Source organism: Pygocentrus nattereri, chromosome 29 (assembly GCF_015220715.1).
Source record: "Pygocentrus nattereri isolate fPygNat1 chromosome 29, fPygNat1.pri, whole genome shotgun sequence".
Taxonomy (NCBI): domain Eukaryota; kingdom Metazoa; phylum Chordata; class Actinopteri; order Characiformes; family Serrasalmidae; genus Pygocentrus; species Pygocentrus nattereri.
In genome coordinates, this window is record NC_051239.1 from 18,704,179 (window position 1) to 18,731,767 (window position 27,589).

Consider the following 27,589-nt stretch of genomic DNA (forward strand, 5'->3'; position numbering starts at 1 on the left):
TATACATGATCCTCACAATAGAGGCACGTCAGATTTTAAATATAAACTCATGCATATTAATGGCGTCTTTCACGTTGAGTCCGACTCCGGAAAAATCCAAATTAGTCTGTGAGGACCTGAACACGGACACGCGCATCCACCACAGCACGCGCTTCATAGCCACGGGCATAACGTTACTTCCAGCACCTGCATGCTCATAGTTCGGATGACTCAGCACTTTTGCGGGCGCTTAACGCGTGGGCTGTGCACGAATACAAAGATGGGTTTTATAGTGGAAATTTCACGCATTTAGGGTCGGACTGAAATTATAGACGAGCACAGCGGGGTGGTGTTCTCGGAGATGGGAGAACAGGTTAGAGGTATTCCCTCCTTTAGCTGCCACTTTCCTGCCACATTGATTACAAATCGGATTCCCATCCTCGCGTGCATTTGGCGGGTATCCGAAGTAGTCCCACACTGCTGACTTTAGTTTAGCCTTTTTTTAGGGGGACGGAGATTTGTTAAGTCTGTGGCACTCTCTGCCATTCTCACTGCTGTGTGCTTGTGTGACTGAAACGGAGCGGAGCTGCGCATGCGCGGGTGAGTTTCTGAGCTGGGTTGTGTTTTACCGGTAATGAGCAAATGCCCACGGTATGATAACCGTGCATTTAATACCGTGGTATACCGTGGAACCGGTTACCGCTGCAACCCTAGGTGCAGCACTATTTTATTTGGATAAAAAGACTTCATACTGCTACATATGCACGTTTAAGATTATATGACAAAACATTTCAAGTGCTTTTGAAATGACTCCAATATGCCATGATTTACTTTGGACATCAGTTTTAGTGTTTAAGTTATCTTGCTGTGCTCTCTGGCAGAGTTGTACGGTATGGGTGATTTTGACTCACTCGCAATATTTAGCACAAAAAAAGTGGTAAGGACGGGTTTAATAATGAGAGATCATGTTTCAACACTTAGTTAATTCAGTCAACCTCTGACAGCCCAGTGTTCAGATCGCTTGGTAATATCATGGCCTCTACGGTAAAATATGACATTTTGACAAGTTTGAAATGAAGGATATTTCCCCAACAACCACTTCCTTCTACATACGAAAACAGGATACCACAGAGTCATCTGCCTTTTTATCTGTGTATCTGATTTAAAAAGAAAAAAAGAAGTCACAGGACTTCAGGACTTCCTTTTCATTTCTTTTTATTTGTTTCCATGTTTAACCGTTACTCTTTTTTTTTTTTTTTTAAGAAAACATGGTATATGGATCACATGTACAAACCTTGATATTACATAATGAAATAATATTTACACAGAATTTATACAGGCAATTAATCTCTCCTGATGAAATAATAACCCATTACACACACACACACACACACACTCATACACTCATCTCACCAGACGAAGGCTGCTCTTTCTCGGAGCATGCGTGCACCAAAGCGGTGCCACTCTCTCTGGTGGATCCACAGCTCCTGAGTGGTGTCCAAACACGCCAACACTGCTCCACCTTTCCACGCTGTTAGTCGGGGGTCCATGTCCTGCAAGAGATGTCAAAGCTGTTTGTACTGCGCTACACCATTTAACAAAGCGTATGCATTCTGTGCTATGCTGCTCTCGTACTGTAATACACGGTCACTGTGAGTTAAAAACTTTACTAAACTTTAAACAGCTCTTCAACATTGATGTGGACTTTTTAACAAACCAATACAGATGGTCCAAAATCACTTAAGTCTTGTTACAATATTATTGTACCATAAACCATTGACATTATATTTTCTTCTTTGTGTTAAATCCGCAGACATACGGAAATCAATGTTCTATTTGGGATGATGGATTACATCCATCCATCCATCCATCCATTGGATGGGGGGGGGGGGGCAGCCTATGGAGCTTTGGTCTGAATAACTGAACAGCCTAAGTTACATACCTCTTTACCATGTTTGTAAGTTAAGAGGTTGAGGCTGCATTTTACTGTTTAAGAAATGTTGCTAAAAGTTAAACCTTTTCTATCCCAGCGTGATGCAGAAAATGTTCTATTGGTTACACGTAGAGTTTATTACTGTAATGCTCTTTTTACTGGACATCCCAAGAAAATAATCCTCTACAACACAAAATGCAGCAGCACTAATCCTAACAAAACCAAGGAAGGGGGCTCATATCATACCCCTGCTTTGAAAGCACTGGCAGCCTGTATCTTTTAGGATTGATTTTAAAGTTGTTTTACTACTTTTCAAAGCTGTATATTACCTATGACCTGTGTGCACCTCAAAGAATGTCTGTCTGTTTGTTTCAACATGTGATCTTAGGTCTGTAGTTAGTGTCCTTCTGCAAATATCTTCTGTAAAATACATGTACAGCCATACATGTTGAGCCACCAGAGCCAGAGGACACCCAAGAATCAACCTCGCTCCTCTCAGTCTTCAGCAGAATTATATTTTTTCTCCCTCATTTATGCAAACAACAGGTATTACTGACTAGCATAATCTAGCCAAATAAAGTTAGGCTGGGAGAACCGCTGCTGCTAATGCGCTGTAGTTTTTGTACCGTTATAATGTTTGGGAAGAGGTCATGCTAAGTATGGCTCCAGTGTGTAATTGAGCCATTATTTCAGGGCTGCCCAAAAATCCTGAACAGAAAAAAATGATAAAAAATAGTTAACTCCACAAATCACATACATATATATAGTTCAGTCTCTTCACATGTTTTCAGAAATTAATGTTTAGAAACAAATCTCTGAATTCACACCAGGTGTGTCAGGCTCCAGTCCTTGCGGGCCAATACACTGCAGACTTCAGCAAGCTGCCTTATTAACCACACCTGATTCAGATCATCAGCTAATTAGAAAGGCCTTCATGAACTGAATTCAGAGTGTTCGATGAGGGTAAACACTGATATCTGCAGCACTTCAGCCTGGACGGTCCCTAGTCTGACATGCCTGATTTACACAGACTTGTTTAATTGTTAAACACCATGTTCAATTTTCCTTTTCACTTTATTGTCTGTTATTTTACTTCGTTTTATTGTTATTTTATCTAGTGTGTTTTTGCTTTTACTTCTAAATCTTGCTATTTCATTGTACAGCACTTTGAGCTACAACATGTGTGAACGTTTCTTACCATTAATATTATGAATAAAGCTGCATACAGCCAATAACAATGTTATGCTGACATTTAATCTTATATTTCATTATATCTCTAGTTTCGTCAGACAGACAGCAGCTGTGGGAGGGGAAAGTGCAGCAGGGAAATTTGTACTCAAAATTAGGTCAGAATGCGCATCCCTAATGTACAGGTTTGACAGTGCCTTATGAAATACATCATGTGCATTTATAAAATAGACTGTAACAGATGTCTGATACATTGAGTGTACACAACCCAAGGGCCTCCCTAGTGCTGTTCAGGTGACAATATTTCACCTGTAAAATCCATTTCAATTAGTGCAAATGCTGCTTGAAGAAGAGTAATTTGTTCGCTCACTGCAGTACACCATTGTGAGTCTTCTGAAATGTCCATTCACAGCTTTTAAAGCACTTTTAAAAACAACTGTTACTTGTAAATACTAGAATTATGTCTCCTTGATCAGAGTGAATAAGCAATAATTTGAGTTTTCACCTGCAAAGGATCCAGCTTGGATTTATAAATAGCTACATGCTTTAATTGGTCCTTCTCATACAAACAAATGCAGAATTAACTCAGAACAACAGTATGCAAAAAAACACTGCCTTTATATGAGGTAATAAAAAAAGTCTAAAGAAACATAAGAAGTCGTCGTTTTCATTTTTTCACTTGGGAAAACTATACTGGTCTGTTTGTTACCTACATCTGTGACAGGCTGGGCAATTTCTTTGCTTGAATATTAACAACTATGGACAACCTTAGTATAAATCTGAGACAGCCTATCAAATAAGTCATATCAGTTTGCATGTCATCATTTTTTCCTGTGTGACTGGCTAACTGGCAGTTCACCATTACTATCTAATGCAAGTTAATGCTTATAACTAATTAAATTGAGATTTCAGAGGTGAGAACTTATTTCAGGAGTGCTAACTCGTGTAAACAATGTTAATTTTTTGTATTATGTGGAATTTACAGCTTTCATATCATAGAAATTTAAGTACAAATGCATGGTCAGCTTTAAAGCGCTCCCTATTTCTTGTTTGATGGTTGCCTGTGAACTAAAAATAATACATTCATAGAAAACAGGTATACTTACAGAATAAGTACAGAATGTTTAATCAACCTTACTTTTACACTATACAATCTAGCGTAGTTACCAATAGCATAGTTTACTTTAAACACAACATTACAACTGAAAGAAAAGAAAAAAAAAAACAAACAATGGCTATAATTTCGGCTTCTTACTGAATGTGCTATGACAATGTTATGGCAACAGGAAAGCCAGTTAATTTCATCACTGATAAAGGTGTGGAAATGGTGAACAGATCTTGCTTTTTGCTTCAGTTATTAGAAACGATGAAGCAGCTCTAATGTATTTTAAATGTTTTTATAGATGTGAAGGCTGGACAATAAACAAACAAGACATGATCAATATAGATGCCTTTGAACTTTGGTGTTGGTCAAGACTTTTGAGAGTACCTTAAACGGCAAAGAAAACAAACTAATTTATCACTGAACAAATCAAGCCTCACCAAAACCCACAAAACCAAACTGAATCTTACTTTGGACACATTCCGAGAAGAACAAATTCATTGGAGTTTAAGGTAAAAGAGGAAGAGAACAACCAGCAACCAGATGGATGGATAAAATCAGAGGAATCAAGAACCAGCCATTCAGAATATTCTGGAGAAACGGTACCCAAATGTATGTGCATATGCACGTTTACGTTATGAATTTGGCAGTAAATTGTGTGAGATGTTTGTCTGCACACCAAGTCAGATGATTTTTATACAAACGGTGAATGAGATCCACTATAACTGCCAAAAGAAAAGTACAACCCATACAGGTACCTTTGGTCGTGTGATGACCTCCACGTTCTCCACCAGACGACGAAAAGATGGAGGCATCTTGTTGAGAATGCGATGTTGAAGGAACTCCTGTGCCCCGTGAAACAGGAGCCCACCACCTACTACCAGGATAGAGCTGTACATCTTCCTCTTGGTCTCATCCGATGCTGTCAGAGACGTCCACAAGACCAACACACATTTTTAGCATGTGAATAATAATAAATCAATCTTGTTTCTTTATTACCTGACATACATACAAATAGCTACGCCATGCAAGTGAACCTTTTGGCCTGAGTCAGTATTTTTCAATACTGAGAATCTGCTGATACCAAACATTTCAGAGTAAATATTACTAATATTACTAGAATCTAATTTATTTTAGGTAAGATGAGCAGGTTGGCATCCAAATACTTTGCTACAGTAAAATAAGTTGATTTTTACTTCGGGCATAATAAAACACTAAGCCCTATTTGCATCATCTCCACAATGATAAAACGTCACACAGTATAACCACCGCAGGATAAGTTAAGTTAAGTGATACTTTTTTTTTTTTGATACTTTTTTGATCCCACAACCGGGGAAATTCCACCTCCGCATTTAACCCATCCGTGAAGTGAAACACCACACACACACACTAGTGAACACACACACTAGGGGGCAGTGAGCACACTTGCCCGGAGCAGTGGGCAGCCCAATCCGCAGCACCCGGGGAGCAGTTGGGGGTTAGGTGTCTTGCTCAAGGACACCTCAGTCATGGACTGTCGGCCCTGGGGATCGAACCGGCAACCTTCCGGTCACAGGGCCAGTTCCCGAACCTCCAGCCCACGACTGCCCCCTTAACATTTTCCACAAACCCAAATGCTTATTTGTGAACATACAGTAATGCTTTTTATCTGCAGCCGTCATTAGATATGCCCCTTTAATCAGCATGCGGGATCTTCACCTTCTGACTGAATTTATTTTCTTTCTCTGGGTCACAAATTAACTGACAATTATATGCCAATAATTAAATACTCATTAATTATATATTAACTGCTCATTAAGCATTAGTTACTTAGTAAACTTTAGTTTGTCTTTAGTTCACCGCTAAACTTATTGCACTGCTAATGAGCTGAGTGTGTTTACTCATTTAAATAAGTAACATGAGAACAAGTACGTGTTAATCCTGTTACTTATCTGTTAATTATATTAAATCAATAGATTTAATTAATTGATTGCTCATTTTGTCCCTTCCAGTACAGTGATTATTCTCGCTACTAATTATGCTACAAACTCTTGATTAAGACTTGACTAGTTACTAATATCTTAATTTCTTTCTACTTTTTTTTTGTCTCCCCTCAAATAAAAAGGAAAATATACCTATATTATCAATTAACATGTGGTCTGTTGTGTCCTTCATTCTTCCACATCTCAATGACAAGTTATTAAGGAGATCCAAGATTGGGTTTCCAGAACCCCTTTAGTAATAAGGTAATTGCTATGCTAACAACGGTCTACATAAACGTCTACATGCGTCTTTAAACAAGCAGCCTGTGCTTTAGGCCTAACTTGTACCTACCAATACAGGCTGCTCAAAGTCCTAAGTTTGCACAATTTAGAGGAGAGAACCCCCCCCACCCCACCAAACACACACACACACACACACACACACACACACACACACACACACACACACACACACACACACACACACACACACACACACCACTCCATCCCCCTAATGCCTAATTTTAGAGTTAAATAACACATAGATAATTATATTGATTGCTTATTAGCATATTTAAATGCATATTAGCATGTAATTACCTATCAATTTGCATTAATTAATGTACAGTGTTATGGATACTCTTGCTAAGACATTAGAATTAGAATTAACAACCATTTGTCACTGTGTTTGTTTGCACACTGTGAAATTAGAGCTCTGCATTTAACCCATCCATGCAGTGAAACACCCACATGCACACTAGTGAACACACACACTAGGGGGCAGTGAGCACACTTGCCCGGAGCAGTGGGCAGCCCTATCCACAGCGCCCGGGGAGCATTAAATATAAAAGACAAACAGCAATACTTATTCTATTGCTTGACTCTGTCATTTTGATTTCCCCCTTATTGTTTCAATTTATTTACATGTATCCATCAGATTGCATCAAGACATCTGACAATAACCATAAATCATTTTTAAATATAGGATGTTTTTACCACAACAGTCGATGCTGTGTAGAACAGCCTTATCCAGCCCAAGTGCTTTGCCTTCAAACTGGGTGACTGCTGACTTTCTGGACAAGAGGACAGAAGGGGTCTCTTCTGGATCTGTCCCCCCCACAAGACAATCGGCTTGGGAATGTCCGAGCTCTTCTTGTGCGTGGCTTCCTCGTTCCGACGGGTCACCTCCCTGACTGCTGGACTCACCCTCAAAACCAGGGGGCTTAGGGAGACCCTTTCTTTCCATGGCTCTGGAGGACTGAAGGGGGAGTTTAGAAAAAGAAAAAGAAATAATTCTTCTTCTTCTTCCTGTTTGCTGCAGCAACATTCTGAGTATGCCAACAAAGCTGAGTGTAAAGAGCCAAAAGATCTATCTAAATCCTTCAATAACCAGATAATGACAAATAGCTAGTAATAGTAATTTCAACAACTGACTTTTTAAACTAACTATTCTATCGACAACTTATTTATCATGCCTCCTTTGGTTTTGCATCTTTTCAATGTATTTGTGTGACAAGTGTTTTACAAATCCAATCCTGGAGATGAGACAGAATTTTCAAATAGCCATGAAAGTTCCTCTCCAATGTTGTATCCTCTCATTATAGAACTACGACAATATACTACACCTGGGAATAGCGTGAAGCCTGCACCTGATGTTTTAGTCTCAAAGAAGGAAACACTGAAAAACTACTGCCATCTAAAGCAGATATGGGGAACTGAGGGCTGCACTATTTGATCATTTCCTGCTCTGGAGTTGAATTAGGGGTGCTCGAGAATGGGGTGTCCCAGGACCAGAGCTCCACACAGCTGATCTAAAGGCTACGATACACCATGTTGTGTCTTCCGGTACGAAATGCACAGAAAACCACAGAAAAACATCAAGCTCCAAGCAGCATTTTAGTTGTACTCACACTGATTTAACAGAATAAAAGTCTCAAAATCATTTAATGAATGTCATGTTTGACGGTACACCTGCTCAGACAAACCTGATTACACTTACCTGCTGTCTGCCCTGTTTAGTGACTGTGTGCATGTAGGAAAACTATCAAACTGTGGACACTGGCACAGAGTAATACACCTCGGATGTACACTAACAACGGCTAACAAATGACTAAATTTCACTGAAATATCCATCCTACCTATGCCATCTGTTGGAAACATCTGGAATTTCCATTCAATTTGCCATCAGGCATGAAAACTCATTAGACGACGCAAAAGGTGAAATACAGAAGTCAGGGAACGTGTCAACACTGTGAGAAACATTTAGTGATTTTAACAAAAAAACCTTGCCCATTATTTGTGCTCCTCCATAAGGCGTAAGCGCTTGGACCCGACGATTGCCACTTGAAGTAATTTGTAGACGGTCTCGTAGCAGTAATCCATAGAATTCCTTAGACTGCAATATTAGACGAAAACTAAACGGAAGGCGATTGTCTTGGCTGCTAACAAAGATAACTGACAGCCCTTTCTCATCTTCCTGTTTCCTGTGAAACCAACTTCACCGCTCATGAAAGCCTCTTTTTGGTTTTTCTTAATGTTATCTTAGTTCTGATCAGCCTAAAAATTTTTATTCTATATATGTGGGTGAGCTGAGTAATAATCGTGGGCTGCTGCTATGCTGGGTTAAATTATTCAACATGAAGCCTGGCAAGTGCCAAATTTTGTGACAGGTTCGCCTGTATCGTTATAGTGAAATGTGAGAGAACAGACTAAAAATCACCTTAGAACTTTGTTACACCATTATTTTGTTTTCATACAAACATGGAGTTATGAATACAATATAATAGCACAATATTTGGTGATTCTTGTAACTGCGATGACGACAATACAATTGAACTACTACAACACTTTTGTTGGGGCACCACAAAACCAAACAGGTGCAGTTCTCTGACCAAAATAGATGCATGTTTTGTAATAATTTACAAATTTGCAATAATTGATTAGTTTTATGTAAATGAGACATTTTGTATGAATATTGTAAATACATGCATGAAGTGAGCTGCATTTCTGTCATACTATCAGTTACTCAGTTGGAAGATAAGACTGACATCAGTAGGTCACAATGTACAACCTGTAAAGTGCAGCACCCTCATTCACCGTTAAACTCTCAGTAGTACCTAATAATAAAGAGAATATAGTGTCTGCCATTGGTCATGCTTCCTTGGGAGTGCAGGAGGTGTGTCCAAGCAAAGTGACCATGTGAAGAGCTGCCACGCTCCCAGTAATGAGAGAGATTTTTGTAATGGTATTGTTGTTGTGGACGTTACCAGTGCATTAGTGGTATTTGTGCTGTTCTGTGCTGGGCTGAGGGGTAATTAGTGCCACTGTTAGTGTCTACGGTAAAGAGAAAGTGTATGGCTAGGATAGACCTGCCTGCTATTACAGCCACCTGAGCAGCACTTGGCAGCAGTTCTCCCATGCTGCCGGTTCAGTTAAGAGCATTCGCCTTTAAAGTGCAAAGCTTCCCTGGGTCTTCTTTGCCTAGACACTACAGTATTAATTAAGGGGAATGAATGAGCAAATCAATATGATGTACTTGGTCTTGTTTGCTCTGAGTGCTCAGTAGGTAGTGTTCATCATGTGGATCTTCAGGGTCTCCTTGGGAGCGATGCTGCAGAGTGGTCATCTTCTGCCCCACGATTCCAAACGCAGCAGGGTAGAACAGAGCCATGGGAGCCTGAGCAGAAGGTCAAACAATCAAAGAAAGTCTCCTTCACTCACACACACACCCACCCACCCACCCACACACACCCACCCACACACACCCACAAAAAAGAACATGTTGCCACATAACAGAATTTTCCTGTTTTACATTTTCATTAATTTCAGATTCATGAGAAACACACTGTGGGGGAGAGAGAATGCTGTGAGTGGGAGTTCAATAGAAACGTTGCTGCAGTCTTTGAAGGGGCTGGATAAGGTGGATCGATTTGGAGCTGTCGTCAGAGAATGGCTGAGTGGAGTTTTGGTAGCGTTTTTCACTCATAAGACAATTATGTCATTACAAGGGAAATTCAGAAGAACTGAAGATCACTAGATTAAAAAAAATTAGCGTTACAACACACTACCAGCAGAAATGTCGTGGAAAACATTTCACAATCTACACCACTCTGAGGGTCACTCACCATGCAATCCATTTGCAAGCACACAATCACATATGGCACAACGAATGATTTCTAAATGATGCGTTTTAAATGTCTAAATAACTTAGCGATATGGAAAAGCTTTTGGTGCGATTACGTTTATGTTTGAGTGAAAATAAAGAAAATAAAGACACTAAATAAGTATTGTTACTGCGATGGACTGGCGACCTGTCCAGGGTGTATCCTGCCTTTCGCCCGAAGACTGCTGGGATAGGCTCCAGCACCCCCCCGCGACCCTGACGGAGAAGCGGCTTAGAAAATGGATGGATGGATGGAATAAAGTTGCACATGGCATGGTACAGATTATTCATTTATTTATATCTATAAGTATTGCCATTTCTACTATTATTATAGTTACTATGACTGTTATAATAACTGTTATTAATGTCTGTCTCTTCAACCTGGGGGCAATGTTTAAACTGTTTTTGGACACTTCCGGGACAATTGGCCGGGATGCAAAAACACTTGCCTATAAAACTTCACTAACACAAAGTGTTAACATCAAGCTAACATATTTTGATACACATACTCTCATATACAATCATAAATGTATTTATGGACCCAGACACATTGTGTTTTGTTAAGTCTTTTCCCAGTTATGAGTCACAAGCTTCTTGGTTTGCGGCTCCCAAACAGACGCATTTCCGCTGGTGTACATGGATAATGGGAAGTCCTTTGGTCAATGAAGTAACCTGTTCGGTTTATGGAGCTTAAATAATTGAAGTGTATACCTGTAACTTCTCATCACCTAACCGTAACTGATACAGGAGCACTGGGGAATCTGGGAAACGGCTGCGAAACTCATGGTCTTGCATTCCACAGATGTCCTGAAAAGAAAAACAACTTAAAGAAGCCCCTAAAGGTATTCGCAGCAGATACTGAAACAGGATGTGGCATGTAGATGTCTGTGTACCTGGTCAAGATGACAAAATGTCTCTTTAAGCTGCTGCAGTAACATGCAATCCAACCGATTAGTCAGCTGGCACTCTCTATAAGGAAAGCCAGCTCGTTGCATCAGCCAGAAGAAACAGCGTGTCACATCAGAGCCTCCATATGCAAGACACAGCCTAAAGAGAGCGAAACATATGCAGGCATTATTGCATATACAGTTGGACGCAAAAGTTTGAACAGTCCTGGTCACATTACATGTTTCATTGATTTTCTAAGTGGGCTATAAATGGAATCATTTGCAGGGAAGAAACTTAAATATGACATTTTAGGTTTCTACTTTAATTTCTACTGAGTATAAATAAACACAAATATAGAACAAACTGTGCCTTAACTTTTGCACAGACCAACGTTTTTGTTAAATGTAGCACACCAACATTAATTTAGCATTAAAACATGCAGTTTATTTTCTGTAACTTATTTTTACTTAGAAAAGTAACAAAACATGTAATTTGACTAGAAAACTTATACCTTTTGCATTCGACTGCACAAGTCTCATACACGCGGTTCTTAGTTTCTTCTCTCATGGTCAATACAATCAATGTGTGGAGTCACATAAGCCAGGTTTCCCTCCAGTTGTTAAATGAAATGTAAGCAAATAACTGAAATGTCATAAAATATGTTATATGAATTAAGTCACTGAGTCTCCATTAGCTCTGCACAAGAGAATAACTCTCTCTACATTAACGTTTACAGAGGAATCTTTAATGCTGAGCAGCTTCTCCTTGTTGTTGTGTTTAATTTTATGGATAAACAGCGCTGTGCAAAGGTCTCAGACAGCCAAGCACATTGGTTGAAACCACTGATCTCAGCATTTTTGTAAAAACAGCATATATCATTGGAACAGATGAAAATAAACACGAAAGTAGTTGATGTGTTGTTAGCTAGTTTAAAGAACAAAGTTTGGTTCCAGGTGTCTACTGGAGACCCCAACCATTACATAGATTTGTTAAATTCCCAATCAGGTACTGGATGATAATTATAATTGATAGCAGGCTGCCATGAGGGAAGGCTTGAAAATGGTTACATGAACACACTGATATACACAAAAAAAAACTTCTTGTATTAATTTGTTCATTTTCTAATGAGCAATTTTATTTGTTTATTTATTTATTTGAGCAAATGTTTGTCATAATTTAACTTTTCTTTTTTACTAGCAAAAACATCCATCTAAGGCGAGCGTACAATTCTATATAAATTCTGTTCTTATTTAATCGACATGCCAAATTAGACTGGGGGAAAATGATCATGGTATAGCATACACCAGAATTTAAAATTATGCTGTCTTAATTTGTGAACAGAACAGAACAGCTATTTAAATGTGGTACTATGGTTTTGCTTGTGCTTCTTGTCGGCTTAACTACACACTGTGTATCATGAAAATGTCTTTAAGGATATTTTTTTACCATATAGCCCCCCTTAGGTTCTACATGTTCTTGTTTGAAAGGGAGGAACAAGTCACAACATATCAATTTTGTACGTTTAAAGAAATGACAAATTTTTAAATCTGTTACAATATACATTTTTTAAACTGGTGTATCTGATCTACCTCCTACGCTGCAATATGGCACAGAACTTAAACTTTTCCAACCTGCTGATACTTGTCTGTTTATGATAGGTTCAGATATCATTACAAACGTGTCGGCCGAGCGTAAAGTTAAAATTTCACGTTCAGGTAAATAAACAGCGAATCCATTCAAAAGGTACAAATTAGGGCAGCAAAAAAGATGTTTATGATTCGGTCATGAAAAAGTTTTACTCTCCGTCTTCAATATATCATAAAAAACAAAGCACGTTTAAGCAAATTGCTATTATTTGATTATTCACACGGCCATGTACACAGCACTCAGATCACACTAAAGGTCTAACAATCTGATCAAGAAACCTCAAAGAGAACTAGACTTTAGCTGAGTAGGCAGGATTCTCAGCAGATGTAAACCTCGGAAATAGGCAAGCAGCATTTAACACAGATGGCAACAACAGCTCACTAACTACATGCTTGACATAATGAAGGATTTACATATTCTTTATTTTCTAGATGATGTACAGTATCTCACAAAAGTGAGTACACTCCTCACATTTCTGCAAATATGTTCACTGTGAGGTGGACTCACTTGTTGTTGCCAGCTATTTAGACATTAATGGCTGTGTGTTGTTCTTTTCAGGGGACAGTAAATCTGCACTGCTACACAAGCTGCACACTGACTGCTTTAAGTTATATCCAAGTTTAATCTCTATAGTGTTGTCCCATGAAAATATATAACAAAAATATTTGCAGAAATGTGAGGGGTGTACTCACAATTGTGAAACACCGTATGTTCACATTTTCAGGTTAAGTGGCGTAATGTTTTTTTAAAAAGCCTCGGCAAGAAGTTTGAGTTCTATATTATGTTCACGTTACATCGTCTTCTGTGAGTTTATAGGCTGGTGGCAAAGAAAAAAAATCTGATTACTGCCTGACTCATGTAGACCTGGAGTTTCCCTGTTATCTGATTCCTAAAACGCACGTAAACGCCAGCAGTTATCAGATTATTAAGTGCATATAAATGCACTCAAAGAAGCAGAGTTGCATGATTAAACAGATGAAGGCCATCATCTCGCTACAGAAGCACTGAACAGTGCAGAACATTGCAGAACGGAACGTTTATCCAGACAAAAGTATCTGACGTCTGAAAACACTATTTGATGAATAAATTAATGTAAGCAGGCTTATTTTTGTCAGTGATCTAATGACTGCTATTACTGTTGAGATGCAATAATTTAACCGTTGCGACCTGGACAGGTGTTGGGTGATGTTGGGCCAGTTCAAGGTTGTTTCGGACATGACTTTTTGGGACTCCAGTCAGTTTCAGATTCAAAACTTGGTGATGGGTCAGGTAAGGGTCAAGCCGGGTTTTGTTTGGTACTGTGTGGGTCGGTTTCTTCCAATTTTCTTAAAGGATTTTCAACTTTTTAAGCCGAGCATAATTTTTTAACTAACATACTGTGACACTGCTTTGCTGCTTTTTACAGACAATGAAGTAGGAAATAAAACCTTTATCCTCACAAATTCTGTATTGTTTCCACCCTCCTGAGAAGAAGCACGCACTTTCTATCACTCACCTGGAGTTACGGTGGGATACGCCATCTTCCACACAGCACACGCTGGTCTTCTGATCCCCCACGTCAACCACACACGCGCTACTCAGCCCACTACCAAACGTGGCACACACCGACTCCTGGTGAACCACAATCGCTAACACCACAAACACACATAAGCCAGTGTGAAATATCCATTTATCAGAAACTGTGAAACTGGGTCACTGGAATCATGAGTGCCGTCATTACTATAATAATTCTATTATCAGCACAATAACTGGAATGTGTTTATTTCCCAGTTTATCCCAGATTAGCCCCCACAGTACCTCCTACTAAACTGATAATCTAATCACCAGGGGTGGACAGTTCAGTGATTTTGTTACCAAAACACGCCTGGGTTAACTCTTCGGTTAATTACCAGGTTTAGTTGGAGTGTTAGGTGCATGAAAATCACCAAACTGTGCAGGACCCCAGCCCACCAGGACTGCAGTTCACCACCCCTGGCCTAGAAGAATACCCAATGGTGAACCATTGACATTGACACTTCAATCTTGTCCAAGACTAGACTGAGAAACTGGCCGTTAGAGTCCATATCTGCAACAAATGGCTTTCTTAGTTCTCATCTCTTACCTGAGAAACCCATCTTGACAAGGAGCATGTTCACCACTTCTTTCACATGCTGTCTATTATAGATATCTGGGACCAAAAGGATGCATCTGTAATACTGAAAGCCAAGCATAGCAGCAAACTTAATACACTCATCAAATCACATCTCATTCCTGCTGAAAACCAATAGTAGTGCCTCTCACTGAGGACATACCTTCAGGTCTTTCAGAGGAATCTCTAAAAGTTTCTGAATGGCATGAGACCAGATAGTCTCCACGTCTGCTAGTACAGCACTCAATGAGCCCCCGGGCCCAGTGTGGACATTCAGCTGACCCCGGCAGATAGGCCAGTGAATGCTGTAGCAGTCTGTGGGGTTCACATGTAAAGCCTGTGCACAGAAAAGAGAAAAGCAAATGAAATGAAAGTGTTTTGGTGAAACTGTAAACTGTGGTTGAGATATAATCAAAGACATTCACAGTGGTTTACTGTGAAATGATTAATTGCCAAAGAACTTGCACTCTTTATGGCATTATTGGCAGGAAACACAAGGCTCAATGTCTATTATATAAATAATAGCCATTTTATTTATCATCCAAAACCACCAGTGAACATCTATGCATCTTCTCGGTTTTCTTCTCGGCGGATGGAAAAAAATGGATACATTTTACGCCAAAAGCTTCTCAGAACTTTCTTATAACAATGTCTGAGGCATCAGGCAGTGCATTTCATAGACACTTCATATAACAACTCTCTGTGAGGGAGCTTTTAGAGGAATGAAGCTCGTCCAACGCCTGGTTCCTATCACAACACTGCAAACAATCTTGGCTTAGGAAGTTTCTTTAGAATGAAGCACTTCACATCAAAACATCCAGAATCATTTTCATTTTGATTACACAGACATTTGGAAATACTGGCGGAATTCCTCTCGAAGTGGCAGCAAATGAGTCTCAACACTGAACACATTCCAAATGCATGCACAACGCACAAAAAGAGCTGTAGTTAACATTTCTGCTACCAGCCCCTTCTCACCTCGTCTCCAACCAAGTACTCTGGCTGATGAGTGGTATTAGTCCATTTCAATCGTGAGTTTGGGTCCAGAACCGCAGGTCTGATCTGCCTGTTGTACACTCGAGCCTGTCAACATACGTAGCCACAATCACCATCAACAATGCACAGCTGCAAACAGATCAGAGTGTCTAAGGAGAGATCGTACTTGTTCGGCAGAGACTGGAGTTCTTCTGGCCCCATTAGACATCTTCTTGGACCAAATCGCCTGGTCCACCATTTTGAGGCCGTTCTGCCGCTGCTCACCACTATCTGGTCTCTAGAGGAGAGTTAGGAATATGTATTACATAAAATATGGCTGTTATACTGAGAAACAGGCAAACCGCTAAGAACAAAAGGATGCATCAAAGTACTAAGAGGAAAACCATAGGCAGGTAAACCTCACAACAATTTAATGCATCGTGAAATGCTTCACCGCAGTTCAATTAAACTATTTTGGTGAAATCGAGAATTATTTGTAAAAATACAGTGACAGAAAAACAAAGAAGTAGAAAGCAGACCAAAAATGACATGCTACACTTCACTGGATATTTGCAAATGAAATGTAGGAAGCACTTTATTTACTCACTGAAACGTATGTGTAGACACTCTTATCCAGAGCGACTTACAATTTGATTATTTTTACACAGGTAGGTGAAGGCGGTGTTGGGAGTCTTGCCCAAGGACTCTTATTGGTATAGTGTAGGGTGGGACTGAACCCCAGCCTACAGTGTAGAAGACAGAGGTGTTACCCAGTACGCTATACCAACCACTATAGCACTAAAAGCATTACACAGTTTAATGTGCTAGCTAATTAGTACACTGAGGCAAGCCTAGTTGAGAGCAAACAGGTGCCTATTAAAGACACCTGCTCCTCATTAAACTCTACCCGTAATGTAGGAAGCCTTTTATAGATCTCCTTCACTGATCTCAGTGAAGCTTGATGTTTCATAGTAAAAGCTAGGGGGACATCCTGTGAACACAGGTATGCTCCCAGCCAGACAGTCAGCGGATATGAGCCTCAAACGTACATTTAGTCCTTCTCTTATGAGCCGAGGATCTTCATAGCGAGACTGAGAGGGTAGTTTGTGTCTTCGGGCGATGACGTGCGGAACAGTAACCGGCAGAGTATCTGTAGCTCGGCCGATGCGGAGACTCTGCGATCCAGGGTGGATGACCACAACGAAGTTGGTTTGGATTTGCTGTGGCAAAGAGGTAGTGAGACATCTTGCTTTAGAGCAACATACAGAGCAGAACATGTCATGAAGTTAGCACCATTTTCAGGATATTTTATTAACCCACGACGGCACACACACACAAAAAAATATATCACACCTTTAAAATTATACCCAGGTATAAAATACAATTCATTCATCAGACTGCAACACAATTTCCCCACCTTTGTATTTTTTTAATAAAAGACTTTTACGTAGCAGGTAAACACTGATCACGTTTCACATGAACAGCCCAGCCATTCAGCCCAGTCTCGCTTCTCCATAAAGCTGCTATTATGGAGATATGACGTTTTGTTCCAACAGCAACAATATATACACAGGTTTTTGCCCAAACTGCTTTGTGAGGCGCTATACAGGCAGCCAATCAGATCAGAGCTCATTTACATGTATTAGTCTTAAAGGCACAGTAACAAAAACAGCCTTTTATATCTAAGGGATAGAGATGTGTGGAAAGCAGTTATGTAAAAATGAATTACAGCTGTTTCTAGTGAATGTTTCACAGTCACAACATACCAGTCACTCCCCAGTCACTCCCCAGTCCACAGTCCACACAGGGAAACTACACTAAACTGCCTGGCCTCAATGTTTATATTGAGAGAGCTACGCTAACCGTTCACAATTCAGCGGATACACTAAGTTAATGTTTCTCGCGACTGTCAAACAGCTCAACAAGCCTCAGGCGTAACAGCAGCTACTTATAAGAAAATTCATTAAGAGTATACATATATATGTATTTGGGTGGAGGACCCCTGCAGCGTCTACAGCCGTTAGGTTAGCTAAGCTCACCTCCTGCAGAGGCTCCGGGACGGCGGGAGGAACTATCGGCCTCTTTACTCCGCGCTGCTCTTTTTCCTTGTCCTTTTCGCGCTCTTTGTCTTTTTCTTTTTCGTTCTCGTGCTCTCTCTCCGCTTGTGTCATGATGCGACGGACACAGTAGAAGCGTTTTCAAACCAGGCACCAAAAACTGTTACCAGGGTGCTAAGCTAACTGTACTTCTTCTCCTCCTGGGAAGCGCGAGGCGAGCAGAGGGCGCACAGCGCCGCTCACCGGGTGGTGTTTGAAGTACACACGGACGTGTAGGAGCAGTGCTCTGCTTTAGAACGACTGCGTATCAATCAGCCCCATAGAAACGAACTGAAACCCTTCAGCTCGCTCACATACACACACACACACACACACACACACACACACACATATATATTTATATATATATATATATATATATATCCAGTGGATGACTGAGGTGCCCTTGGGCAAGACACCTAACCCCAAATTGCTCCCTGGGTGCCGTGGATAGGGCTGCCCACCGCTCCAGGTAAGTGTGCTCACTGCACCCTAGTGTGTGTGTATTCACTAGTGTGTATGTGGTGTTTCACTTCACAGATGGGTTAAATGCGGAGGTGGAATTTCCCCGTTTGTGGGATTAAAAAAAAGTATCACTTCACTTATATATATAAAATTTCAGCGCATGAGACGTTAAACTGGATAAATATACATAAACCTGCATAAACAAAGCTGTTCTAAAACTTTTGACCAGTGGTGTATGAGGGGAAAACCCCCAAAACGATAGCTAATAAAGTAGTGTTTTTCAAAATATTAAGTGACTAGTATTGTTTTTAATTTTCCTTCTGTTTCCAGTCCACGTTTCCCCCAAATTTCTGTGAAGGCCCCAAACCCACCACTGCTTTTCAAATATATGTACGACACACATTTATTTCAGGGGAATAAATGGGGGGGCATGTAAAAAAACAAAACAAAAAAATGGGAATAAATGTGTTTGGTGCTATGATTACAGTAGTGTTAAACTAATATCTCAGTAAGATAGTATTACTTTGTAAGGTGCAGCAAACTCACATAATTAGACTTGGTTGTCTAACCCCAAAATACATCTAAATAGATGTTTTTAGTGTACATCAACAGCAATGCCCGAAACGTTTAGAGGGTAGTGAGAGGACCTGTTCACACTTAAAAGAGACAAGAATTCAGGAAGTGTCCTTATGTAAAAGAAAGAGTACTCAAAATATCCTACTTCATAAAGCTACGATATACGATGAAAACGCATGTAAGGCAAGACATCCGCAACCAACCATTCCATACTTCAACTTTATTAATATACTGTAACACATCATACAGTGGTGCTTGAAAGTTTGCGAACCCTTTAGAATTTTCTATATTTCTGCATAAACAAGTCCTAAAAGCAGATAAAGAGAACCCAGTTAAACAAATGACACAAAAATATTATACTTGGTCATTTAGTTTGTTGAGGAAAATGATCCAATATTACATGTTTGTGAGTGGCATAAGTCTGTGAACCTGTAGGATTAGCAGTTCATTTGAAGGTGAAATTAGTCAGGTGTTTTCAGTCAATGGGATGACAGTCAGGTGTGAGTGAGCCCTGTTTTATTTAAAGAACAGGGATCTAGCAAAGTCCGCTCTTCCCATGTTTATGGAAGTGTATCATGGCCCGAACAAAGGAGATTTCTGAGGACCTCAGAAAAAGAGTTGTTGACACTCATCAGGCTGGAAAAGGTTACAAAGCCACCTCTGAAGAGTTTGGACTCCACCAATCCACAGTCAGACCGATTATGTACAAATGGAGGAAATTCAAGACCATCGTTTCCCTCCCCAGGAGTGGTCGACCAACAAAGATCACTCCAAGAGCAAGGCGTGGGATAGTCGGAGAGGTCACAATGGACCCCCGGGTAACTTCTGAGCCACTGAAGGCCTTTCTCACACTGGCTCATGTTAATGTTCATGAGTCCACCATCAGAAGAACACTGAACAACAATGGTTTGCATGGCAGGGTTGCAGGGAGAAGCCACTGCTCTCCAAAAGGAACATGGCTGCTCGTCTGCAGTTTGCTAAAGATCACGTGGACAAGCCAGAAGGCTATTGGAAGAATGTTTTGTGGACAGATGAGACCAAAATAGAACTTTTTGGTTTAAATGAAAAGCGTTATGGTTGGAGAAAGGAAAACACTGCATTCCTGCATAAGAACCTTATCCCATCTGTGAAACATGGTGGTGGTAGTATCATGGTTTGGGCCCATTTTGCTGCATCTGGGCCAGGACGGCTTGCAATCACTGATGGAACAATGAATTCTGAATTATATCAGAGAATTCTAAAGGAAAACGTCAGGACATCTGTCCATGACCTGAATCTCAAGAGAAGGTGGGTCATGCAGCAAGACAACGACCCTAAGCACACAAGTCGTTCTAACAAAGAAGGTTAAAGAAGAATAAAGTTAATGTTTTGGAATGGCCAAGTCAAACTCCTGACCTTAATCCCATCGAAATGTTGTGGAAGGACCTGGAGCGAGCAATTAATGTGAGGAAACCAACCAACATCCCAGAGTTGAAGCTGTTCTGTACAGAGGAATGGGCTAAAATTCCTCCAAGCCGGTGTGCAGCATCAACAGTTACTGGAAACGTTTAGCTGCAGTTATTGCTGCACAGGGGGGTCACACCAGATACTGAAAGCAAAGGTTCACAGACTTTTGCCACTCACAAATATGTAATATTGGATAATTTTTCTCAAACAAATGACCAAGTATAATATTTTTGAGTCATTTGTTTAACTGGGTTCTCTTTATCTACTTTATGACGTGTGAAAATCTGATGTTTTAGGTTATATTGATGCAGAAATACAGAAGATTCTAAAGGGTTCACAAACTCTCAAGCACCACTGTATAACTAAAAAAAAAAAAAAACACCATATAGAATCTGTCCCATCCTGAAGCTTTTAACTTTATTTAACAGAGGTCCAAAAGCAACAAAAAGAATGAAAAAAGAAAAAGTGGAGGATTGCTGCCGAGTTCAGCTGCTCCGGCCCCTAGCGATAGGAATTCCCAGAGCAGCATCAAGAATCTGCTATGCAGAAGCAGCCTGAGGGTGAGGAGTGTGATGGCCCTGGGTGTTCATCTAAGACAGCATCACTGGTCAGCCTCTCTGCTTTGGAGAGCCTATATGAACAGCGTGCAGCCATGTCTCAATCCAACACACCCCTCTACGCCTGCATCCGAGTGCAGGCGTTTACCTGTAGACACAAAGAAACAAGCAAAAAGAAAAAAGAAACCATGAAACAAGGAATGTTGCTACACTACACAAGGACAGTCACTTGGTCAAACTGGATTAATTTGTATATTTAGAAAATGGGGTTAAATCTGCTTGGATTATCATTACATAGAAATGTAATGCATGTTTGAAATTACAATTGCACTAAAATAAATTAAACGCAGGCATTTTAACACCGTAGGCCCTCCCTCGGGAGGTGTCACAGGCAGGTCCACCTGGGAGGAGACCCCGGGGAAGACCCAGGACACGCTGGTATGACTATATCGCCCAGCTGGCATGGGAGCGCCTCGGAATCCCCCCGGGGAGCTAGTGGAAGTGGCTGGGGAAAGGGAGGTCTGGGCCTCATTGCTCAGGATGCTGCCCCCGCGACCCGAACCCCGGAGAAGCGGAAGATGATGGATGGATGGATAAAGCTAAATAATGGAATCTATGAATAACTATAAATGACTATAAAACACAAAGACTGTTATTGGAGGCAAAAATGTATCACAAGTAAAAATTTAATGTATCACAATATATTTTTTTGCCTGTTTTTCGGAACAAAGTAGTGCCACCATCAGAAACAATGAAAGTTTATGAATGAACTTGTATTCCAACTCATGCATTCTCTCATGCTCTCTCTTGAATAAAACATGCTGTGTTTAAGCAGTGACAACATCCACAACATGCTCAGAAAAGCAACTTGGCCCTTATTCACTAAAGTTGCATGCAGTGAAAGCCAATCATAAAGTGTATGTGTGCAAATTAATTAATTTCATTGTTGCCACACCTTTACAATCAAACTCTGTAAATTTGAGTGCAAGTTTAACAACCTGAAAAAACCTGATTTGAGGGGCACATGGCAATTTTTTTTATTTTAGTCGATATACCATGTTACATTTAAGAGCGCAGCCATTGGGTCACAAGCCGCTGAGCGTTGCTGTTTTAACTTGCTCCCTACTTAAACATCTGCACAAATAAGCGGATCAAGTAAATGATACGCATAATAAGGTACTGCTAGGTTGGTGCTTGTAATCAAGCGCTGAAACTGATTCATCATTTCCGGTTCAACCACTGCTTGTTTCCACGGTATACAAAAGTTTTATGAACCAAACACAGAATAGTTCATTATTAATCAAATCTGCAGACTTTTTACATAACTTTTAATATTAATAAGGGCAATAGTGACATACTGTGGTGTAATTCCTCATCATAATGCAAAATACTGTGAAACTGCACAGCCTAATTGACAGCCCTATTCCATACATTGTGTCAGTAGCTGACAAGCTGCCAAACTTTTCCTCACCTTCCTCATCCTCCACCACCCATTGGAGGAGGACTGGGGCCTGCACCGTGGTTTATTCTGCCCATGCGTCTCCGTCCAGGAAAACCAGGAGGCCTAATGAACAAGAAAGTTATCATCCAATCTTCTCAGGTTTGTTACAATTCTAAGATCCTTCTTTTCTGCATCAATATATTTACAAGAATCTAAATGGTAACTGATCCTAGGCCAACATCGTTATACTGAGATGTGCTATAAATACGGCACCTCGCCTTTTGCTCAGCCAAGCTCAGATCACTGCAGTGGGACAGCATCAAACACAACTGAAACCAACAGGTGTTGGGTGAAAAGGCAGAATTATTTTTCAATCCTTTTTCACTTTGCTCTCCTGGGACTTACCCTCTGCCATCGCTGAAGCGTGACGATGCACTGGAGTTGTCATCTTTGGGCAAATCTGGCTGGACAAGCGTCTTCAAGCTGGAAAGTAGGAGAACAGAAATATAAAAGTATTGGATTTGAAAATCCTGATGCTACTGACAGCAGGTGTAACTACACAACTCCTTACATTTATTCAGCTCTATGCATTCATGTTCAACGTCAACTCAAACCAAGGATTTTCAAACAACCATAATTTGTTCTAAAGTACACAGCTGTATGCAAACATCTGGATGCCCCTGCCTGAATTACAGTGAGAGTAAGTTAACTTTTTTTTTTTTTTTTCCAACAAAGAACATACTTCTGTATATTTAAAGGTAAAATCACTGTTTATTTGCTGAGTTTAACATACTGTAAAAACCAAAGCACATAAAACATGGCCTGTGCAAACATTATGGCACATTTTATATTTGATGCTGTAAAAATATATTTATTATTTGTGTTAAACTTAGGAAGAATTTTATCATTCGATCCTGCTGACCTACCTCCATTTTCATCAGGCTTTGATCAATGGATCCTGTTATTTTAATCTGTTGTCTGGATCGCTGAACATCGCTGCGCTCTAACAGCACTCGTGTTGTTGCATTTGTGTGGGTGTGTGTCCTTGCTTGAAATGTTATGCTGTTGATTGCGGACGGACGGTTTAGCGTGAGCTGAGGGAGCTCTAGTGGCTCCGTTTTTTACTTCTTCATCGGTTGATTGAGCATGTTAAATTGGCATTAGCTGAGAACAAGTTAAGGTAAACTAAAGAAAAATAAAGACCACATAGTACAGCCAACTTTGACCACTAGAGACGGGCATTTGTTATTCTAATGTTCAAATCTGTGAACAAGTATTTGAATATCAATGGGAAAACATTGTAACTATTTATGTAAACATTCCACAGAGTTCATTCGACTAAGTGAGATAGAAGTCAACGGAGAGTAGCCCCGTTATTTGCTATTTCAGTGAACTTCTGAGAGCTTTCCCTGTTTAAACGGTCACTTAAGTAGCCCTTTTACCCACCCAGTGACCAGTTTCTTTAACTTTCTTGCACTGGATTAAGCTTATGAGATGGTGAGATGCCTCTGTGAGGCATATTTGTATATTGCTGCCACTCAAACTAGCTGGATTGTAAAAAAACACACACTTTATTATAGTAATACTGAGTTAAGTGATAATTTTTTAATCCCACAATCAGGGAAATTCCACCATCGCATTTAACCCACCATGAAGTGAAACACCACATACACACTAGAGGGCAGTGAGCACACTTGCCCGGAGTGGTGGGCAGCCCTAACCACAACGCCCAGGGAGCAACTGGGGGTTAGGTGTCTTGCTCAAGGACACCTCAGTCAGGGACTGTCAGTGCTGGGGTTCGAACCAGCAACCTTCCAGTCACAGGGCCAGTTCCCTAACCTCCAGCCCACGACTGCCCCAAAGTTAAGTGTGGGGTGTGGGATTTGAGGGGGGTGTCATGTACTGACAACTGTGTTCCCCTCACTTTTAGAGCGGCTGCTTCACCCCTGGCATTACTCATGAAAAGTTGCAGATGAGAGAGCCTGTGGCCTGGCGGCCCAGCAAAACTAGACTTGCCTAATCTGGTTGAATATTACGTTTTCAAAACTAGTTACTTTTGGTAAAGAACAAATATGTGATTTCTGCCTGAAACTGATGACACTCAATGTTACGTACTCACTCTTTTCTTTTGACTCAACGCTAAACTTTCTGATATTATTCAAATGTATTTTTTTTTGTTGGCACCACCACTGGCAGTCATATTTTTACTGACCAAGCCATCACAACAGACTACGAAGAAATGCTCAGACTTCAAACAAAAAACTTGCCAATTGCTGTCATGTTAGCTTTTATAACACAAAAAACCGAATCTGCCACATATAAGAAGGAAGATCAGATTTGGGCCACTTTTCTCTACAACCATTTTTTGTGTTGAGGACAATTTTAGACCACTCTACCCAACTCTGTTACTGACACAGTTCCAATCAATCAATCAATAAATAATCTCAGTACTCACAACAGGCCAATAAACTCCACTACACCCCAGAAGAGGTCGCTTAGGAAAGATAATCTCCATGGCGACTGGGTCCTGCTGTCCAGGACTTGACCTGAAATAAAAAAAAAAAAAAGAGATATGTAAAACCTGCTCTGGCATGTGCACCGTCCCCCACTCCCTCAGTGACTTCATCCTCTCCCCACTGTCTTCGTGGACTTCAGGACCACAGCCTGCCTATAACCCAGATACTGGCATAATTGTGAAGGTTCCCTGCAAATACAGAAACTCTTCAGACTTTAACGGTACTTTACCTGGTTTAGCAGGGTCTTGTTAGGTCACTAAAATACTATAACTAACAGCATCCATCCAGCTAAGGAACAACAAAGGCTGTTACACAATCATGCACATTTACCACAGTTCCTAATCTTTCTTAATCTTAATCGGTTATCCTCATCATGAGAAACAGTATGCATCCCTGAGCCTGTTGCCTGTACTTACAGAACACTGAGCAACTCTGTCTCATGAAAAAGATAGCAGGATTAGTCCTACTTGGATTTTGTGCAGCGCAGTGTGTGAAATGTTACTGTAAAAGTCACTGTACCAAGAGTTTTCGATTTTGGCACTACCGGTGTCTGTGTCTCAAAAATACTGTGATACGTATTGGTGCACCATGAAATACGTCTATTATAATACTATTTATAGAGTTCAGCTCTGCATTTAACACCATCATCGCCCAGCAGCTCCTTCTCAAACTGGACAGGCTGGGGCTGAACACTTTACTGCACAACTGGCTGCTAGACTTCCTGACTGGGGGACCACGGGTCGGCAACAACACATCCCACACCATCGCACTGAACACGGAGGGCCCCCAAGGATGTGCACTGAGCCCCCTCCTATTCACTCTGATGTCTCAGGACTGCACACCGTTGCACAGCTCCAACCTCTTCATCAAGTTCGAGGATGACACAACGGTGGAGGCTCTCATCAGCAACAATGAGGAGACAAACTGAGAGGCTGAGAAGATTGTTGACAGCTCCTCGCTCCTCTGCATGGCAGGTGATCAAACTCGCCCACTACACAGCTTCTTCAGCCTGCTGCCATCAGGGAGGAGACTGCGGGGTCTCCGGGGCAGGACCAGCAGACTGGGGACAGTTTCATCCACCAGGCTGTCATGATGCTCAACTCTCTCCCTACTTTGCCCCCCTTCCCACCCTTCTGCCCTCGACACACACAAAGTTTGGACCAAAACACAGGTTCCTGACCCCCACTCCCCAGAACTGAACTCCGTTCTCAGGGACTGTTACATTTATATTTACAGCATTTGGCTGACGCTCTTATCCAGAGCGACTTACAATTTGATCATTTTACACAGGTAGGCCAAGGCGGTGTTAGGAGTCTTGCCCAAGGACTCTTATTGGTATAGTGTTGAACCCCAATCTACAATGTAGAAGGCAGAGGTGTTAACCACTACACTAACCAACCACTACACCCATCACTGTTATCACCATCACTGTTAAACACCCATCACTTTCTGTTATCAGTGTTTAGTGTTTTCAGTGTCTATTTAAATCCACACTTTTCCTGTTTACCGTCTATTTAATTTGTATTTAATGTATCAAAATAGTTTTCCAGATTTCCTACTATTCTACCATTATCATATACATATGAAAACTCAGATAACTGGTGTGGGTTCACTGGTGGTTTTGGGCTAAAATAAAGGCTGTATTTGTGGTGCAGCCATGGCAACCCACAGTTCTTGCCACTATCTCTGTACAGAAATCTGCAGGTTTCTCTACAACGAAGCATTTCACATCAAACCACTCTGCGAGTACATCTCAGCGACTCGGTGGTATTTTCGCCCCATCACCCACCTGCTGTTTGCATAAGGATGACTTGTCGAATCCTAAGCGGTTAACAGTTCGCGCTAACTCGGCTCAGAAGCCCGGAAAGACTGACTGCCAATAACGAGGAATTTACCAGGACCCGTTAAACATTTACTTGCATAGAAAATAATGACCCGGCGATCCGTTATTCGGGAAAGTCGGAGAAATAAGTCCAACAACGTGACTTAGGAACCACAAACGAAGCTAACCTAGCTAACAGCTAACCTAATTCAAGACATCAAGACAACTTTGGCTTGGCGGTTTTCGCTGCTGGACGTTAACGGTTCACTCTGCTCAACCAGCTCCTAACAAGATTTGTTTTAAACAAGATTAAAAGGACAATGAGCGAGTTCAGCGCTAAAGCGCAGGCGTTTCTCTAAGTCACACCAGCTAGCGCAGCTGGCGGACGGTCACGGCGAAGCTAGGCCGGCTAACGCTAAGCAAAGCTACCCGTTCACCGAACAGCAGCCTTAACGGCGGTTAGCGTTTAATACCGCAATACGCTGTGTGGTTAAACGACGACGCTGTCCTAATTCAGCAGTGTCTCGCTAGTGCCACTCACCATTAGACACGTACACCATCTTGCTGCCCCCTGTGTTGTTGTTTATGCCAGAGCCGTTTTAAGGGAGCTTGGCCACTTCCTGCTTCTCGCGTTACATTAAAAACTGCCACACGCCAGAGGGCGCCCGCGAGCGAGCCCTCAATGAATGGAGGTGAATGGAGCTAAA

General features: G+C 41.0%; 2 protein-coding genes across 3 annotated transcripts; both read right to left on the reverse strand.

The window, feature by feature from the left end:
• Nucleotides 1–1,177: 1,177 nt before the first annotated feature.
• On the reverse strand, nucleotides 1,178–18,307 carry actr8 (actin related protein 8). Of its 2 annotated transcripts, XM_017707477.2 has the most exons (13): nucleotides 18,003–18,307; nucleotides 17,013–17,183; nucleotides 16,151–16,261; nucleotides 15,967–16,071; nucleotides 15,152–15,325; nucleotides 14,962–15,055; nucleotides 14,356–14,488; nucleotides 11,219–11,372; nucleotides 11,037–11,132; nucleotides 9,699–9,839; nucleotides 7,160–7,421; nucleotides 4,961–5,124; nucleotides 1,178–1,532 (listed from the first exon to the last, which is right to left on the reverse strand). In XM_017707477.2, exons 1-13 carry the CDS (start codon nucleotides 18,132–18,134, stop codon nucleotides 1,389–1,391), a joined length of 1,881 nt encoding a protein of 626 aa, XP_017562966.1. In that variant the 5' UTR covers nucleotides 18,135–18,307; the 3' UTR covers nucleotides 1,178–1,388. The 2 variants fall into 2 exon arrangements, with proteins under 2 accessions (XP_017562966.1, XP_037392086.1); XM_037536189.1 differs by lacking the exons at nucleotides 17,013–17,183; nucleotides 18,003–18,307 and adding an exon at nucleotides 16,571–16,610.
• Nucleotides 18,308–22,570: 4,263 nt separating this feature from the next.
• On the reverse strand, nucleotides 22,571–27,549 carry selenok (selenoprotein K). Its single transcript, XM_017707476.2, has 4 exons — nucleotides 27,424–27,549; nucleotides 25,000–25,090; nucleotides 22,950–23,027; nucleotides 22,571–22,667 (listed from the first exon to the last, which is right to left on the reverse strand). Exons 1-4 carry the CDS (start codon nucleotides 27,440–27,442, stop codon nucleotides 22,571–22,573), a joined length of 285 nt encoding a protein of 94 aa, XP_017562965.1. The 5' UTR covers nucleotides 27,443–27,549.
• Between the last annotated feature and the right edge of the window lie 40 nt (nucleotides 27,550–27,589).